Below are 20,128 nucleotides of genomic sequence, written 5' to 3'. Positions count from 1 at the left end.
AAAGCTGCTTGTTGTTTTCATAACCATGGAAATGAATGTGGTGCCTCCTGATGATGTCTTAATTGGGAATTATGTAAAAAGTGTTGGACTTATAATTGAATCCCAATGAACGCCACAGCTGATTTGATACTTTTTACATATGTAGTGATTCATGCTGACAAAAAAATGATTGTTAACAGTGCCAGAGTGGCTGAATTATATCCAAGAAACACAAAACAACCAGATTGTGGTTTGAAATGTGACACATAAAGAAGTGCTGTCAAGCAATTAGGCCCTTGCAAGCGATTAATCGTTTAACAGCTGTAAGATTAATAAGTATTAACCACTTGAGGACAAATATGTGAAAACATACCTAAGTACAGTCAAGTGGTTCAATATTTAACGTTGAATTATTGTAGTTCTGTAGTTAATTGAAGTTAATCACAAATTTCTCACAAAATCTATTTTACTTAGCAATCTATTCAAATTACACGGAAATAAAACTTTTTGAAAGGAAAATTACTACATGTTCAGTACAAATGTGCTCTTACTACCTCAACCTTCTCCTTTAAGAAAGCTGAAGTCAGACGGTTGGTTTTGAAAATGGTTAAAAAGAGAGAAAAAATTTGAATAAACAGATGCAAATGAAGAAGTCCAAAATGAGGATTGAACAGCATTCAAGAATTAAAATAATCTTCAAAGTGAGATAAAATACGATGAGTAAAGTAACCAATAAGATGTGCAAAATGACCACAAAAAGATGAGCCGTAACAGATGAAATTAGAGGACAAGTGAAGGATATTAAAGAAAAATAACCAACACAATAATACACAGAATGAATATAAGGTGCTTAATGAAACATACCGGATGAGCACCAAACAGGATTTACCTGTTCAAGTTGAAAACTGCATAATACACCATATTAACAAGTCATTTAACTGTCAAATATTTTTTATAAGTCGTGACCAGTATTGATAATAGTGAAGGTACGTCTTCAAAGTCATTTTGCACTTGTAGGTGGGTGTGGTCCGCACAAAGGCATAGCCTGATTTCAACACATTATGTTTCTAATTAAATGTTATAAATGTACAAGAATGTATGCCATAAGGAGATCTCAGGAGGCATAATGTCAATGGTTGTTGTTGCAAGTTTTTCTTCTTCTAATGTCTTTCCAGCTGAATAATACGCACTGGATTGTAAGACATAAAACGACCACAAAGAAATGGACGACGGTTATGAACAGACGTCTAATGAACACGATGAGATTAAGAAAATGTAACAATAAATAAATAGAATATAGGAAAAACAACCAAAACTGTTAGAAAAGAATTAAACTTGGTGGAAAGTCTTCATAGATTCTTTGGAGATATGCAAAATACTCATTAGATACACATCTGGAGACACAAGGCAGCTACAAAACGTGGCTAGGGTTTGGTTGGTGATTGTTTTGAGTCTCTTAAAGACTGACTTTCTTGTTCTTTATCAAGACAAATAGAGCCCATAGTTTTTTAAACCATCTGTACCTGAAACATGAGGGTTTTGCATGAGAGCTTGTACACTGATACTCTATATGAGCTTATGTATTTAGCTTTTTTTCCTCTGGAACTTTGAACTGTATTTGTATTCAGTGACATGATGTAAAATGTCTAAAAGTAAAATGCAATATGATAGAAATAACAACTGTAATAAGAATAATAATAACAATAATGGTGATAATAACAAGAGGAAGAACAGTCGTAGTTACAGGCTATTTTTGTCCCATGGCTGTAGGATTTTATTTGTCACATTCTATTTTCAACACCGCGTCAGCTGGTTTACGCGCAGATTTGAGACTCATAAATTGCCAGCTCGAGTGTTCCACAGAGTTGTAACATATTTGTTCAACGTGTCATTATTGCCACCCATGCAAAGAAGCAGCAGTGGCATCGGAAATGGACTGTACCAAGGAGGAAAGGGACGCTGGAGGAACCCTGCCAGCGTTGAGGAGTTCAAAAATCTGGCTTCGCGAATGGCACGATCTTTGACGATGTTCCGTGTGAAAATAGAAATAGAATACGTTTTAAAGTTTGCGATTAAGCAGCATTCTTGCTGTCCGTTACCTTCTGAATTGTGCTCTCCTCGGGAGGTTTCCCCTCCGGTGAAAGCATCGGTGTCTGCGCGTTGGTAGGGACTGTCATCCTGCCCGACCGCCCGGTTTTTGGAGAGAAGAAGTTGGCAGAGGGATGTTCCTGCGATGATGGCGTTGCAGCTCAGGACCGGGGATGCAGCATACTATCAGAGTGCAGAATACTGCAGAAACTACTCTTCGCCTCCTGTCAGCTACGGTGACAGCAGCCATTATCTTGCACGTCTGCCAGGTAAGGAGAGGTTTGCCAACCGGGAGCCCCCTCTTTGACTGTCAGGAGTCTCATGCGCTAATGTGCAAGGATTAAGAAAATCTGACGCGAAATGATTGCAGATGGAACAGAGTAGGGTCGGTGTTGAGAGGCTTTGCCCTGGCGCTGCTGTCATGCTGTAATGTCAGGTTGTGGGGTGCACCAGCCATCATTCTGCTCAGGGAGCATGGATGCAGCGATGCAAAATCTGAGGCTGTCGATACTCCGATGGTCTCATGCTCTATATCTCATGTTCGAAGGCTACTTCAGGTTTGTATCTGACTGTAATATGAAAGAGCCCCAATGCAATGTTGCCTTTCGGCTCAAACATGACAGTCACACAGTCAAGTGGTCAGAAAATCGTTGTTGCACTGCTTGATCTGCACAGCTGACGCTGACATGAGGCACTTCTACAGAAAGTGTTCCCTCATGCACCTGCGAGGTCGCTGCCAGAACGCTTTCCGTGGGTTTTAGGTATGTGGGACCCTACAGATACATACTATGGACATTATTTACAGCTGGAGAGGGATCAGTTCACTTGATAATTAAGATTTGAATGACTAGTCATCTTCATCCGGATGTGTCTGTCATCTTGAATAAACCTGATTGTAGTCTGATTAATCAGACAGTCAACAGAAAATGACGATCATGTTTTGTTCCAATAATCAGTCAAGCAGTCTAACTGCTCAGCATTGATTGGAATGAGCTTTTCCAATCTTAGTGTATAATCAGTTCAGCCTTCAGGCCTATTTCTATTTTACAGTCTAAATCAGCTTTTAAAAGATTATATTCTGATGATTACAGCTATGGATATGTTTGCTATAGGCTATGCTTGTTTTTTTCAGCAAGACATCTATCTGTGCAGAGGGGAGATGGCTAGAGCTGTTTTATTTTTTCTTTTAAGTGGGGGGTGGATAATGATCAATACAGTAATAGCTGCATAAAGGATAGGCCAAGTGACTAGTGCAGTCCTTAAAGCAGAATAACTCTTATTGTATGTGTAAATGAATCCCTGGTGAAAAGCGCTGATAACAAGATGTATTCTCTAAATGATGACACAAATAAAAGATAAAAGAGCAATTTAGGTATAAAAGTCGAAGCTTTAGGCTTTGCTATAGTGATACAGTGAGAGATGTTCAAAGTACAGAGAGACATATTTGGTTTTTGCTGTGAACTGTTCTTGTCCAGCGAAGCAGATGGAATAAGTGCAGGAGGCATGTGCTTCTCATCGCTCCATAATTGATGTGACACAACACAGAATGGCAAGAGAAACTCTAGAGAAAACGAACACTTGGCCCATTTAAGAATTCTCTGTGGAGACCATGAAATTAAAAGGCTTCAATGCGAGCATGTTTTGTTTCCGTTTCCTGAGGCAGCAAATTACAAACTCTTGAGTCAAACTCAAAAAAATCTGATAAGTGAGTGAGTCATGAATAACCTGTATACTGACTTTAAGCTATTTTTTTGGGGGGGGGGGGGGGGTTTCAAGCTGTGATAGGCTCTTTTAAGTCTTTGAGAACAACATCAATGAACATGTGATGGATATTACAGTGCTAAAAATCTACTGGTTGCTTGCCACATTGGGCTTTGGGGTAATATTACATAAGCATGATTTTGACTTGCAAAGTTGATTCTGTTCTCTCCTGAATCCTTGAATTAAAAACAACAAATGTGTATTAATAAATCTAATTTTGACTTTGCAGTGCTGTGATCATGTGAATGTGTTCTGCAGCTTTATAGTCTGCACAACGTCACCACGGATATGTGTCTCTGAATAGAGGAGAAAGCTAACCTTGACCTATCTAGCACACATTAAACCTATGAGAGGCCAAAAGAAACAAAATTAAAGGACAGTTTTATTTTTCGAGAAAACTTGTGTTTAAAAATAGACAAGCATTTAAAATACTCTGAGGAAAGAGCAAGCCACAGTCTGCTCATCATTGGCACTGATAGGCCTGTTTTGTACCATAATATTACTGTATTCATCAGGGATTTTGGCTGCACATTTTTACAGTCTGCAGACTCATGGCTTATGATTGTTGCATATCACATTTGTGTTAGTGATTCCAGGTTTCCTCTTGATAATGCTGGCCCCAGGCCATCACTGCAAGACTCCTCACTTGCTAGAAAAAGAAATGTTTTCACAAATGTGATAAAAAAGAAACACGCAGAGATGAAGTCCAATTTCTCTCAGTCAAGTAATAGTGGTGCAAAATGTCATCGTTGACTATATTGTGAAGGATTTGGAATCCAGAACAAAAATGGGGACCAAACAAAAATGAAGATAAAGGCTAAATGTGAATATTAATATTGACTGCTGAGTCCCAGCTTGAGTCAAGGGTGCACATACAGTTTATGTAGCAAGATATCTCTCATATGTGTTGTTTTCTATCATCTCAATTGCGCTTTCAAAAAAAGACTCAATTAAACCAATAAAGCCGACATACATATCAAGGACTGATAAAATGCTGTCTGATGGCACTATCTTTTGAATTCTAACAGATTGACAGTAAGAGCTTCAGCATAAGAGTTATGCCTTGGAATGGTGCAGTTTTATCTTACAAATGTAGGGGCTGAGGCCGGGATGATGTGTAAGTTCAGCCAAAACAGACTGTGTAAACTGCCTAGAAAATAAGATTGTAGCTCATAATTTATGTAAAGAAAGACTCTATATTTAAAGCAGGGGTGTGACACTAGCAAACAGATGGAAATGTTCTCCATAAGACGTAGCCCAGATGCATTAGAGTAGAATAAAAAGCTAAATGAGTTTCATGAGTTTCCAAGGCCATGTGACCAAAAACTGTTGGTTAATGTTGACCTTGTTTTGTTTTTAGACACAGTGTCAGCTTCATGATATTAAAGTGTAAAGTCATTTTGAATATACAAGACAGTTCCTAAGAGAGAAAACGAGCAGCTCAGGAAAGTAAGTACAATAACAAGATATTACCTTACAGCACCCATATGTCCACCCATATATTTTACATTGCAGTCTATCTAGTTTTAGATAAAAAATGGGTCAGCTGCCCTGCAGTAGAGTTTCTGAAATGTTGCTGATTTAGTCGGGGATGTTAGGGTCAGATGAGGCTGTTGGTCAAAAAAGCTGTGATCAGTGGATCTGGCTCTGGATGCTGTAATTGAGATTGCAGGGATTGTGTCTTCCATCAGCATTTAGGAATCTTGAACATTTGAAGCACAAAGGCCTATTTTCTAATGGTTATTGGGAACTCAGTGTCCATTTATTGGAATTATTCATGTTCATTGCAACATCAAAACTTTGTTTTTTTCCTGTTTTTCCTCCATCTTTCATCTAAAATCTGCCATTTGTTTGATGTATCTGTAGTGCACTCTCAGTTAAGGAAAGCTGAGGAATTGTTACAGCTGCCTCTCTTTAACTATCAACTCACTAACTCACAGTGGCCAATATTAACCTTCCTTTTTATCGTTTACCGCACAGAAATCCCTGTTGATGCTCACAACGGAGGACTGAGAATACCTCCTCTAAAGGGTGTCCAAACACAGAAATGTAAAACCGCCCATGTGCAAGATATAAAAACAAAATTTTAATAACAGTATGTGGTGAAACTTATTTATATGCAACTGCCACATCATCTTACTTCCCCAGCACCAGACATATTTGCTGGATCTCGCACAGGGTCATCTTGCCGTTGATATGACTAATAGTAAGCTCAGTGTGTTGTCCAGCATACCTTTCTACTGAGGTCAGCCAGGCCAGGTGAAAGACAGACAGCTGGACAGATTAGACAGACAGTCTGACAGCGAGCAGGAGTCGGAAACATAAACACCCCGGGGTGTTATTTTGGGTCCATGATTCACAGCCATTGGGCGTCAGATTGGATTCCAGATGAAAGATTCAAGCACAGTGCTTTTTGACACAGCTGTTGGCCTATTACTGACCTGACAATATAACCGGTTATAGACACAAACACACTCACATGCCCACCCATACACACAGTGGAGCATTAGGACCACCCAACACACACACACATCAGTGCCATTCCTAATTTCATGGTTTTCCTTCTTGTTTATCCTACACGCTACAGCACACACTCATGATCACACATTGTATCCAAGTCGTCTTACTCCAGGCTGTGCAGATTTCGTTGTCACTTCCCCAATGCGTGTATATGTGATGTCCTGCATGCATGACTGCAGGCACTGCAGGCTCAGTAAGATCTTGGTGATGCCCACTGGAGTGCAAAGCTCCTCTGTCCGAGAATGTGTTTCGATTCAGCCGTCTCTTCATTTCTCTCCTGCCTCGGGATTTCAACAAATCTGTGTTGTCCTTAATCACTGTACATCTGTCAACAGACAATATTGACTTAATAAGTCACATTTATGATTTTCTAATCCAATGAACATCGTATTTTTATGTTAGAAAAATAAGTGTTGTGGTTTTTTTTATACTGTGTTTGTGTAGCCATTTCCAACTTTATGATTAACATGTGAAATATATTTTCTTTTATTCTTCGCTTTGAGACAAAGCTGCCACCATAGGTCATATCCCAGTCAGATTCTCCTCAGTTGCATTGCTTTTCCTCTGCAGTTCCTTCACATTCTCACCAATATTAAGAGTAATTACATTACACATTTGGCTGAGTCTCTAAAAGGTCCTTTTTCTGACACGTTGAACATTGGAGGAATTCATCTTTGCAAAAAGCCTTGATGTTTAGCTCTGTGTTTATTATGCTGAACCAGATAAGGATCACAGCCGCTGTAGCTACTATGCAAGGCTGTATTTAGGTTCAGCTGTCCTAAGAGCTAACATGATAACATCAACATATTAAGATGCTCATGATGGAAATGTTAAAGTGCTGATGTATAGAGAGTATGGCCTTCGCATTGTTTATCATCTGAGTTTGCAGTCACATCTCTCTAATATTTGTTAAAAGCCAGTGGAGCCCTGAATTTATTCCAATTCATCCTGAGAGGAACATGACTGTCTTTGTACAACCTCGTGGTCCAGCTTAAAGAGAATACAGATAATCACCAATAGCAAGATGAAACATTATCCTGGACCTTTGAACCAAAGAAATTTCAAGATGGTTCATTGAAAAGTTGATCAAATATTTCAGTTTAAACAAATATAAGCATGATTTAAGAAAACTGAGATATGCCCTTATAGTGTAGGAAGTTTTTATGAAACATATCTAGTTTCCATTTGTATAGTGTGGCAAAAGTCCGCACAAGTATTTAAAAGTCAATGAGGTATCAAGCCTTAATATACAAAATACAAAAGCTGTGTTAATTCCAAATGAACTTGAATGATCCCCCTGCCTCTGATGCCCATAGGTCCAGGAACCATGCTGAAGCCCCCCCTGAGTCTCTTCAGCCATCCCCAGCAGCCATTTCAACACATGGACTCTCTGCACCACTTTGGACCTCCACCAATGGTGCCTACGCAGCCTCTCGGCCCACCACCTATTGTCCCTGCTCAGGCAATTGGGCCCCCAACTATGGCTCCTCCTCAGAGTCTGGGGCCTTCTCACATAACTGCTACTCATACATTAAGGCCTCCACCTATTACCCCAACGCATACCTTAGGCCCCCCACCAATGACCCCAGCTCAACCACTTGGACCTCCACCAATGCCACACACTTTGGGGCCCCCACCTGTAGATCCTACACAAGCAATAGTACCTCCCACCATGGACCTCACACAACCACTAAGGCCTCCACATCTGAACCCTGCCCAGGCACTGGTTCCCCCACCTGTAGTGGCACCTGCAGCTGGCCGATATCCCCTCCCTCCCAGTCCTTTGTCCTCACCTCCTGCTCCCGGCCCTGACCCTTCACAGATGCCCCCAAGGCCCCACGGACCAGGTATCATCCCAGCCCCAGTTTCCAGCCTTGTCTGTGGTCCTCTTCCAGGTCAGGCAGCGCCAGCCAGCAAACATCCCCAGGATGAGGGCTCCTCTCTGGGGATGGAGGAGCAGGAGGACCCTCTGGGGCTGGAAGAACTGTGTAAACCACTGTACTGTAAACTCTGCAACGTTACGCTTAACTCCGCACAGCAGGCTCAGGCTCATTACCAGGTCAGCTGAAATACACATTCACATATATTAAAACTCACGTAAAATTTGAAGATACATAAACACAACTTTGTGCTTCATTCTATTAAGGGAAAGAATCACAGTAAAAAGTTAAGAAATTTCTACGCTGGCAGTCAACAGCCGCCAGCCATCAGGATCCCAGAGGTTCTCGAGGGGGCTGGTCAGACGGCTGTCACATCGGGATCTGGTGATGGTGATGCCGGCAGACAGGTGAGGCCCAACTGCAGTAACTCAGTACTGATTTACCTGAATGTTAGCTGATGAGGTGGGTGTACTGCTGCTGAGGTGGCCACTGTGCTGTTCTCTGAGGAGGTGGAAAGGAACTGCAGAGTCACTCAGCAGTGGACACACATCCCTCTCTCAGCACTGAACAGTTCACTTTTTCTTCAAACTGTCTGCATTTTTAAACAACCAATAAGGTGTCTATTTTTATCAACATTTCCTCAAACTTGAGTTAAAGCCTTAAGTCAACATATAACAATATTAGAAAATCTGTCAAAATGTGTAACATCTACCTGCAACTGTACAGTTTTTCCATTTGATCCCTAATATTTCATCATCAGTGGGTGAATTCACACATTTAGACAGCTTGTAGATAAACCAGATAAGCTGATTTCTTTCTCTTTGTCACTAATTTATTTTAGTGATCAGTAATTGATGGTCCTAGACATTTCTCTCTCCTCTCTCAGAATTTTTACTCCCTAACTCCTCTCACCACAAACACTGTACTGCTTTGTCCCACATCTGCAGGCTCTGTACAAGGGGGCGCCCCGGGTCATCTTGGCCACAGAGAACGACTATTGTAAACTGTGCGACGCCTCCTTCAGCTCACTAGCAGTTGCTCAGGCTCACTACCAAGGCAAGAACCATGCCAAGAAGCTACGACTGGCTGAGGCCCAACAGAACTCCAATAACATGTGGGTCTGGGGAGAGAAATATTTGCTGTATTGGCAGCAGTCTCCCTCCTTATTCAGCTTTATCTAGGCTTATATCTTGCAAATGTTCTCACTGACAATGTGAAGGTTCATGACAGATATTCATCTTAATAATTATATGTAAATAAGGGAAAAAATTACATTGATAAGAACAGTATGTTTGGGCCAAGCTTTTGGACATTTGTTTTATTAGCTCCGTCAAGTCATCAATTAACCAAATAGTCATGCTTACATACTCATGTAAGATAATTGTTCTATTCATCTTGGGGACCAACCTAAAGTGATTTTGTCTTCACCTGTTACAGGGAAGGCAGTAATGAGGCAGCTCCAAGAAGAAACCGTAAGGATGGGAGTGAATACCGACTGGTGAAAAACCGTCGCAGCCCACAGATGCCCACTGCCATGACAGGTGAAAATGTATTTAAATAAACGTAAAGGGAGATTTTCATTCCATTCACGTTAAATATGCTAAATAAATATGCCACTTTTAGCAAACACAATAAAGTTTATGAAGAAATTAACTATCAGCTATCTCCGTTTCCCTGTGACACTGATAAATTCAGGTTGTTGAGTTAAACTGAATTGAATCACACTTTATTAATCCCAAAAGGACAAGTGTATTGTTTCAGTATAGATAAATACACAATAGTGATTAGCCATCATAACCATTTACTGTGTAAGACTACTGCTGTGGGCAGGAATTACTTCCTGTAACAGTCTTTGTTGTTGTGCAGCTGAAGAAGCCTCTGACTGAAGCGGCTGCTGTTTAATCTTATCCTTTACACTGTTGTTATTGCTTTAATCAACATTAAGCTTCCTTTGAAATACTGTTCACAACTTTATTTGCATTTGGGTTTTTCCCAGCTCAGACCTAATTTAATGCTTTTCATCTGCTGATGTCAGTCAGTAACAAGAAACAAGAAGGCACTCTTTAAGTCTTGCATGTGGGAAATTTATATTCAGACCTTTTCATGAGTGTCAAAAAAACTCAACTAACGGGATATTTGCCACTTCAACAGTGGTTATTTTCAACAGCATTTGAAGGCTGCATTTGTTTGCTACAACAAAGGCCAACAGTGCAGAAAGAGTGAAAACAATAATAATAATTATGTGCATTTTTTATGACTTCACATACATACTAGACATCTGATTTTATTCTCAGAACGAACATCCTTTGATGTTTTGGAAAATAGAATGCCAAGCTGCCCCAGTGTATTACTTACAGCAACACGGCTGCACACATATCGCCAGGATTTCATGTACATAACCTAAAGAGTAGGAGCTTTTTCGGTAACCTCAGACCCTTTGCTTACGTCAACCCTCTCTTCCTTGCCATGCCTGGCTCCTACTCCACTGACAAAAACATTACCACTTCAGCTCAAGATTAAAAAGGATAAATCATACAGAAAAGCAAATTGCCCCTCCTGTCTCACACTTGCTCTATCAGCCACTCTCTTTATCTCACAACAGCATTCTGCTGATTTCATGAGTTTTTTTTAGTTAGTTTTTTTTGATGGACAAGCCTTAAAATAGCTGACCTTTTGCCTGCAGCTGCATTCTTACTTACATTGTAATTTTCCTGCAATTTGTACACACACACAAACAAACAATACTTTTTGTTCTCCAGACAATTTAGATGTAATCCCATATGCTTTTGTGATCTTCTTATAGTGCATTTTGTTTTCTTTCTCAATAACGATAACCCTTTTATGTCAGATTGTGATTGATTTGGTCTACTTTCTTAATCAGTTTTAGGTATGTCTCAGAAGTACTCAACATCAGTAGCTGGATTAATCCACTTTAAAGAGGACATATTGAACTGTACTTCATCTGCTTTGGAATATCCCTCAGTGTGTTATACATATACCTATATACCATATAATGTATACCTTTTTTTGTCACCAAAATGGAGTTATTCTGTACCACAGAGGATGCTACTTCCAAACAGTCTGACATGCCTTGTTTGAACATCATCATTTTCTTTCCTCATTTCTCTATATAACCACAAAGCACATTTGGATAAAATCTCCCAGCTTGCAAGTCTGGCATGCCTTAAACACAAAGGATATATTCAATATTTAATGAAGCCAAAAATTAAGCAAAATGCCATCAACCTGGAATTTATCTAAAGGCTGCCAGGGGGCACCTGCTTCCAAAAAGAAGCCTCTCCACTTAGAAGTTTATGATAATGTGACCCACCCTCTCACTCGAGACGTTTTGCCAGTTTACGGTCTCAACTGATAGGTTTATGTGTTCTTTAATTCAGCCTGATGCCCACTCTGTATATCATGGTTCAATTTATATTTAGGCAAAAAATTTGATTGAAGGTGGGCCTATGTTGGGATTAGAAGCAGCTACCCAGTGGGTTCATCCGCAGTCATATCCATCATTCACATGGCAAACAAGCAAGATAGCGACGGCCAAAGTGCCGAACTTGAAATTTCCCAATGAGAGCACACAAACCGATGGATAATGTCTCAGTACATTAAGCTGACCAATCAAGTTCTTTATTTTGGAGATAACAATGAGTTTCTGAAAAACATTTGCCAAGACGCCCTACGCAGTATAGATGATGTGCTTTTTACATTGATTAATGTAAACCCAAAGACCGATGGGAATGTCATTAGTTTTGTGGATCTTTATATTGTCAATTACCAAAAATAAAGAAAACTCAGAGGATCACCAACATGTCTACCACTCCTTCCTGAGATCTTTTTCTAACCATAGCCAAGTATTTTTGTAAAACTATTTTTTTTCCGGCTGGTTGGGACAAAGGTTAAAAAACAGAAACAAACATCTCATGCTGGAGTAACAAGATACAGAACCGGAATTGGTCAATACAAAACAATGATAAAGATCACATTTGTGCATTTTGTATTAATGTTTGCTGAAAAACACAGAGATTACAGTTACAACTAGTTAGCAGCTAGTTTAGATAATCCATCTAACAGTTCAAAAAGGAGAGACCATTTGAAATGGTGTAACAAAATGTATTGATGGACAAAATTAAAAATGTGTAATGATCAGACTTCAATGAACCTGCTGGAGCAGGTCATGCTGTAGTGAGGCATTGATGAAGGGAGGGACAGAGCAGGACCCTGGAGTTTTCATGCTGGTGATGGATGAGCTGAGATAAGAGGAGGCAGGGACTTCTGATGAGGTCCCTGCTTCCTAGAGGCATCAGATAGAGGTGGTGACAGGGAGGAGGTGGGTTGCACGAAAACAGGTTTGGAGGCAGAATGACAGAGGAGCTCTGCTCTGTGATTTAAAGCAGGGGTCTTCAACGTTTTTCAGGCCAGGGACCCCCAAACTGATGGAGAGTTGGAGCAGGGACCCCCCTACTATTTATATGGCATACAATTGTGTTTTATATTTAACGGGGCCTAGTGCCGTGTATAAACATAGCTACTCTGTTATTGTACATTCAATACTAAGCTATTCAAATAATACACAGGTTAATATATTCATATCCTTTTTTTAAACATGTGCAAGGTACAGGTTGGCCGTGCCACTGCCATTTATAAACAAACATCTTGCATACAACACTGAGCTATTCAAATAATCCACAGATTTTAACTTTAAACATGCATGTATGGGACAATGAATCCTCAAACCATCTGTGGATGGCACACGTTTGCACACAATTTGTGAGAAAAAACTGTTTGAAAAAAAAAGAAGTCTAATCAACCAAAGATTTCACGCCCCCCCCCTGCAGTACCTCCACGGACCCCCTGTTAAAGACCTCTGACTTAAAGAACAGGGATCTGACTGATGAGCTTGAGAAAACAGCATGCAAGGAGAGAGCAGTGACATCAAAATAAGAATAATGTATGTTTGACAGCTTGGGAAAGCAAGAAGTGACTAAAGTAACAGGAGGGATTCCTGAACAGCAGGGAATAAGCAGTCAAAGAGAGAAGAAATCTTCCTTAATAAACTTACATTTCAGAAAAGCTACATTTGAAAAGACTTTCAAAATCAAAAGTCAAAAGTGAGGCAGTCAACTGAAGGCGTCTGTTAAATATTTGATGGCTCTGGTTTCTGAAAAGAAAGAACTCAAAATTAAAACAAATTTTGAAAATATTTTAAGAAATCAGGATTTTATTGCAATTTCATACACACATGAGAAAAGAAAAAGGATTATTTCCAGCCTTTAAATAATCTTTTTGTCCTTCCTGCTGTCATGGTAGATAAATCTCAAGTGCCCCAGCCTCTTAATCTGTGGTACTGACTCCTCTCTTGTCTATTTTCTCTAATGTTCCTCTCTTCAGGGCCGTACTACAACCCCAGGCCGAGGCAGCGCATCCCCAGGGACTTGGCCATGTGCGTGACTCCCAGTGGACAGTTCTACTGCTCCATGTGCAACTGTGGAGCTGAGCAGGAGACGGACTTCAGGCAGCACCTGGAGAGCAAGCAGCACAAAGCCAAAGTGTCGGAATTAAGATATCGCCATGAGATGGAGAACCTCGGCTACAGCTAAGAGACATATAAGGGGAGGGAAGGAAAAGACAGATCTAGAGTGGGGCAGAAAAGATTGACAGAGAAAGCACACAGGGCGGTGAATGTAAACACTTGCTCATGTTTGAGGAACATATTTAGTGAGAGCAATTAGCCCAACCGGCCACCAGATCTTGTTGCAGTTCAGTTGATATACGGATGAGACATTAAATCTTGACAGGAGCATATATATAAATGGATGGCTTTAGCTCAAGTGGTAGATCAGGTTGCCCACTAAGTTCATGTTTGACAGTTTGATCTCTAGCCCCTCCTGTTTGTATATCAAAGTGTCCTTGGGCAAGACCCTAAACCCCAAGTTGCCGCCGACCGGCGCGCAACCTCTTCCCATCCCATCTGCTCCAACATAGGAAACTATAATTGGATTTGAAATTGGTATTATTACTGTGTATTGAGTCTGGTGCAACACACAGAAAATATTTTCAATACACAGCTCAGAAAGAAAAGGGAAATGTCTGTTTTCTTGGCACTGAACAGGATTACATGTTCGACTCAATATCTTTCCCAATACTTTTTCTGGTCTTATCACCTTCAAAGCTTTGAGTAGGTTTCATTCTGACTCAGGTTACAAGTGAATGCAAATGAAATGCAAAACAATCTTTGGCTTGATGGGCAGTTGTAAAAGAATCAGTGGTCATCAGAAAGCCATGTGAAGAAGAGAGTTTATGGATGAATATTCGGAGAAGAGAGACGCTTGCAGAGAGTTAAAGCATCAAAAGAAATGGGAAAACAGGGAGAAGCTGGTGGTAGTAGTGGAAACAAGAGGAAATACTGGGTCAGAACATCTTGACAAAACAATCGGGACAAAGGTTTTAGTTTGAGGCTATTTTTTCAGTCATTACTACAGGTATTTTGTACAGGCCCTGCAGCAGGCCGACTGTTGGCATATTTAGCATCTTTACAACACAACATAGGTGATCAAATTCAATGCACTACTTGCTGATAAAAAAGAAAGCACAATAAACTAAATGTGGTATAGCTGAGTTATACAAATCTGTGAGTCTTAGCTGAACTCAGATCAGTCCTTTGGTGAAATTCAGGCTAAATGCTAAGCACTTGCAAGCCTTGTTAATGCCTTTGGAGGGGAAATAGCTAGGCTAAAGCTCGGGCAAGCCAGTTTGGAAACCAGTCTGTGGTGTTTTAGGTACTTTTTAAAATTTTGTGTTATCTATCTTCTTGTATTAAGCCACACATAAACTATATAAATATTCTTAGAATACATTAAATATGTAAATATAGTGATAGACATGAATCCTACTGATTCTTTAGTTGATATTAGCCTACTTATATATTGTAAATTCCCATAATCAGTTTGATAATTATCAGGAATCTTAAACCATGTGTGCACTGACGGAATGTCTATTCATCTGCATTGTTTGTTTGTGTGGGGATTGTACTGTAGGCCCTTCACACCACCTTTGTTCATCAGTGAAGAGCTATTCCTCTGATACCATCAGCATGTGGTGAAAAGCTGCTAATTTCTTCATCTTGAGTGCATTTGCTGGAAGATAATGTGCCAGGAGAGGCTATCCTTCGAGCTCAGACTACTTTTTATGCCGGTACAAGCTGAATATTTGTCTTGAGAAATAGCTAAACTTCAAATTAGTTTGCAAATTGCAGTGCTCCTGGAATTTTCTGGTTGTGAGACACATCGTTTGATTCTCTTGATCAACCTTGATTCCCACAAGGGACATAACCGGGTTTTATTGCTGCATGAAACGGCAGCAGCGGGGTGAATGGAATGACTGTGGATTTGCAGATAAATCTGTTGTGTTGTTGGTCTCATCTTCATATGACCCAGGCCCGGCTTTTTTTCTCCTTTAGCCTTAAAAAACAGTTATAATTAAATCATAATTATATAATTTGCTTTTCTGTTCCAGTTCAGTGAGGCTCAGCTGCAATCACAAGGCATTTCGAGTTTCCAGTCATTCTAAATGACTAAAAATTGGTACTGTGCCTCTAATTTTGGTTCTGATCACCACAGGATTTCAAGATGACAATGACAGCATAATAATGCCCATTACTTTAAAAAAAAAAACTATTGTTATTGACAAAGTGATAAGTAAAGAAATATTTCAGTATGGCTAAAAAGATCATTTGTGGGAGTATTAAACTGCACAGCGTTAAAAGAAGGTAGATTCAAAAGATAAAAGCCGTCACTTTTAATTTGGTTTCCCACTTTTCTCTGGGAAACAACAATTCTGCACACACAATTAGTCATCATAAAATTACTCAAAGTCCCATCGCTTACATAATTAGATGTGTTGGAGAGTGTTGAAAGCAGCATCCCGGCTTTGGGGAGCAGCAGCTGCTCACATCTTTTATTTGTTTTGGGAGCACTAACACACTCACACCCGACCACACACATGAGTACACACAGGAGAACAGCACTGTGAGGACAAGGTACTGTGGTGTTTGGGGGATTAAAAGACAAGAGAAAGGCAGGGACAAAGAAAGGGGCAAAAAAATAAAATGGTCGGTTGTTTATCGGCCCACGGGCTGTGCAGTTTTATCAAAAAGGAACAATGGGAAGCTGATAAAAGAAGGGCTGCAACCAAAGCTGTGGGTGAGACACAGCTAGTCAAGGAGTTTTTACATTAGACAGAGTTGCAGTCCGTTAATAGCGCTCCTCCCCCTCTTCCTAGAAATAACATGCTTTTGTCTCTCATGAAGGCCCTGGAAGCATAACCTTTTATTGTGTTGACAGAATCCTGGATTGAAAATGAGAGTCGCACTGCACTGTAGCCATTGAACACCCTCAGCACGTGCAGAAAAACTGCAGAGGAATGGTGAGGATGAGGGGATCATAGGAAACTAACAAGCCGTCGACATAACACAGTGCTCTGAAAGCCCCCTTTGGCTCTGCTCAACATGCTTACACCCTTTACAGTATCAGAAGTTATTTATTATTTATTCATTTATTGGTTTTTGAACATTTAAAATTACTCATTTGACTCTATTTTGGCTCCAGACTGCATATTGGTTATGTGCAGCTTAACCAAATATTAATATTTCTTTGCACAATTTATCTAGAAAAACAGGCATTCAATGCATTAATATAGATCATTTTTCATTTACCTAAAGGTGGATGTGAAAAATATTACTTGTTGCTCGTTTTTTCAGTGAAATATTTTAGACATTTAAAAAACAATCTTTCTTTACTGAGGTTTCCAAAATACTCTTGTCTGTGTTGAACCCGAGCACACAGTGCAGAACTTGTTTGTTTTAGGGCAAATAATGCCATGGGAGCACAGAGACGAGTGTAGACTAGTTTCCATGGCAGCCTCATTGGAAGGGCATACACGTGGATAATATTAACACTAACTGAATGAATGAAATTACGAAACCACTGTGAAAACAAAAAAAAGGCATTTTCCATTACCTATTAACAGGTATCAAACTCTGGCAATCTGCACTTTTATTCCATGTGTGGTCACTGAAATTGATTAGATTGTATAGATGCTTATAAAAACAGGATTTATTTGTCGTTTGGTCTGTTTATATGATGAAATATTTCAAATACATGAGGTACTTCTGTTTCAGTCTATGTTTTCTTGTAATAGTCTTTAGGGGTTGAGAGCCGTAGTATACAATACCAATAATTCTTGGTTTTACTGTTAATAACCAATAATGTTATCTAACTGCTGATGTGTTTCAGCACCTATAGTTATACGCTGAACTTCACTGTTTTGTTTTAAATGACAGAGAAGTGTTCCATATTGCCACTTATAAACTGTATCTGGTTTATTTCGTGCATGAGTAAAGTCATACTTGATAACTGCTGCTGAGTGAAAATATGAGGTTTATAAGACTGGATGTTTTTTGCGTGCTGCAGTGAATATACAGAAAGGTGCTGGAAGAAATCACAATTTTTGCACTGCATAAGATGTTTATAAAGAAAGTATTCTAGCATATCTTGTTAAGTTTAAGTGAAGACTATCTTAATGTTTACAAGGTGAGAAGTTGAAGCTGCCACGAATGTGTATCATATTTGTGATTCTGCGTGTTTATTCACATGCTGCACTGTTGGACTGAGCAAATCAGAGTAGATGGGCAATGTTGTCAGGTTAGGTTTAAAATATAATAAAAAGACAATGCTGTAGCCTTAGAAACAACTTCATTATATCATTTATTCATTCAATATACTGCAGTAGAAGGTCTGATATTACTCAAAGAGATGACGGACCTTTCCTCTCCTCTTAAGGGACACCATTTTTAAACCATATAGTGTCTGACACACACATTGTATCAAAAAAAATCTAAATTATTTGGTTATCATATCTCCAGACTTCTCCAGAGTAGTGATTGTGAGGAATGTCACTGGTATTGGACATCCATACTCAGTAGCATTTGATCATCTGGTGCTAAAATGAGGCCATGCCTCTTTACATCATCAGTAAGAGCTAAAGAAGCTTTCTAAAGAACATGGGGCCATTAATCAAAACTCCACTTACTTTGATTTACCCAGATGTTGTTACCTGTTTAATTGAGATCTTTAGAGTAGCATTTCTTGGACTGTTAAACATTTCAAGAAATGAGCATTTTGCACTTTTTGGCAAAGATTTTAGTGAGAAGATAAAATTCTTATATCGTTGCCACAAATCTAGAAGATGATTAGCATAGCTCAGTGCAAAAACCATGAAAAACGGTTACTTGAACACATCAAAAACTCTATTGGTATTTATGTCTGTCTTGTGGCCTATTTCATGCCATGTGTAGTCTTAGGAGGAAATAAGTCATATAATTTACTTCTTAGCCGTGTCCATCATCCCAGAACATGTCCACTAAAGAAATGGTAACTTTCTCCCATAAAATCCAGAAAGAGTTAAGGTTCTTTCTCTTCCCTGGGGTAGCTGCTGAAAGCTTTAGGTCAAAACCTTTGGGAAACCCTATTTTAAGTCTACAGATAATGGCAACACAAAACTATTTTCACAGAAGTGTTGAGCCAAAGTCAGGATTTAGGCAGATGGCTGCCTGCCCTGAGCCTCCCAGAGGTATACCCAACTCACATTGATGCTTTAGGGGAACTGTAAAGTGATGACTTTACTATGGAGTTTTCTGAGATTACATGTTTTGCTTTGGTGCTAAACAGCATAAATAAAACACATTTTAATATAATTCAGAGTCCTTATTACTTTAGGGAATGCAGTAATTTTGTCTACAGTAAAATTCTTTCTTGAATTCTGAATTTCCTCCGGCCACTTTTGAGCAGACTAGGTTTTTCAGGGCCTCCCTTTGCTTCTGCTTTGACAGGAAATATATGAATATGCAAAAGTGGACTCTAAAGAAGCTGGAGGTAAATTTTAGAATTACATTTTTCCAAATTGACATTCTTAATGTTAAGATATATTTATCATCTCCTGATTCCAGATGCAGTGCACTTATAGGAGAGTAACATCTAACAAAGTGATTAAATGCCCCAAAATGTTGTTTTTTCCTGCATTTATTGTGTCTGCTATATTGGTTTCTAGTAGTTTAACTCATTCTAATAAAATAAAGATGGCTTATATCTTGCTTCACATAAAAGCTTGTGTATCCTGGTCTACACACAGAATTCAGGTTGTCCCTCCTCCATTTACTGAATCTTCTTGCAGCGCCCCTGCAGGACATCATCTACTCCTGTAATAGATGTGAAAACCTCAGCACACTTTCAGTGCCTCTGGACAAAGTTGCCAACACACCACTGACTGACTGAATGGATCAATGCACGACGGATGCTCTGATTTCTGAGGCTGTATGTGTGTTTTCTGACAGATTAATAAATGTGCAGATGAAACTGAGCTGTGTTGATGATTATTACAGTGAATCAGCATCTCAGCTGTTGTGCTCTGCTGCCACTGCTCTGGGGGAAATAAGCATTCTGTTAGCTAATGCTGTTATTGGCTCACATAAAAAAGATGCTCTCCATATAGCCTAGTTTCCAGTGCACTGATAAGCAGGCTGTGTCCATTATTGTTGATATTACTTCTGCCACTCCTTCAGTTTATCTGTCAGCAGGATCTATCATGAGCAGATTGCCTGAAATGTAATGTGCTGTCAAATTTGAGCTATTAGCTTCCAGGAGGACCTATGAACTTGATTCTCCTCTTATAGGTGGTTCTTATGATACTTAAATCATTTTAATTCATTTAAGTTGGGTGAGCACTAACAAAATAGTCCCCAGGCACAATTGTAGCAGAACTTTTGGCAACAATGACAAGCACTCTTGTTTCTTGTTGCTGTCAGTTGGTCGTTTCTGCCACTCTTTCACAGCTAC

General features: G+C 39.6%; 2 protein-coding genes across 3 annotated transcripts in view; one reads left to right on the top strand and one right to left on the bottom strand.

Annotated features, from left to right (window-relative positions):
• Positions 1–20,128, bottom strand: part of dnajc19 (DnaJ (Hsp40) homolog, subfamily C, member 19) — a 472,642-nt gene that overhangs the window by 450,478 nt on the left and 2,036 nt on the right. The gene's annotated exons all lie outside the window — the stretch shown is intronic.
• Positions 1,872–19,714, top strand: zmat3 (zinc finger, matrin-type 3). Of its 2 annotated transcripts, XR_012772963.1 has the most exons (7): positions 1,872–2,336; positions 7,665–8,407; positions 8,495–8,635; positions 9,176–9,342; positions 9,666–9,769; positions 13,629–15,431; positions 16,580–19,714. XR_012772963.1 is itself a non-coding variant. In XM_075485926.1 (6 exons), exons 1-6 carry the CDS (start codon positions 2,213–2,215, stop codon positions 13,835–13,837), a joined length of 1,488 nt encoding a protein of 495 aa, XP_075342041.1. In that variant the 5' UTR covers positions 1,872–2,212; the 3' UTR covers positions 13,838–19,714. The 2 variants fall into 2 exon arrangements, 1 of the variants encoding a protein (XP_075342041.1); XM_075485926.1 differs by having other exon boundaries at positions 13,629–19,714.

This window comes from Odontesthes bonariensis, chromosome 15 (genome assembly GCF_027942865.1).
Source record: "Odontesthes bonariensis isolate fOdoBon6 chromosome 15, fOdoBon6.hap1, whole genome shotgun sequence".
NCBI classification, from domain to species: Eukaryota; Metazoa; Chordata; class Actinopteri; order Atheriniformes; family Atherinopsidae; genus Odontesthes; species Odontesthes bonariensis.
Note: the sequence above shows the minus strand (reverse complement) of the source record. Positions and strands in the feature narration are given on the sequence as shown.

Excerpts from the sequence above, each read along its gene's own strand:
- zmat3 (XM_075485926.1), top strand. The coding sequence starts at position 2,213 with ATGATGGCGTTGCAGCTCAGGACCGGGGATGCAGCATACTATCAGAGT. Across the intron at positions 8,636-9,175 it reads ATGGTGATGCCGGCAGACAG|GCTCTGTACAAGGGGGCGCC; the intron begins GTGAGGCCCAAC and ends CCACATCTGCAG. Across the intron at positions 9,770-13,628 it reads GATGCCCACTGCCATGACAG|GGCCGTACTACAACCCCAGG; the intron begins GTGAAAATGTAT and ends TCCTCTCTTCAG.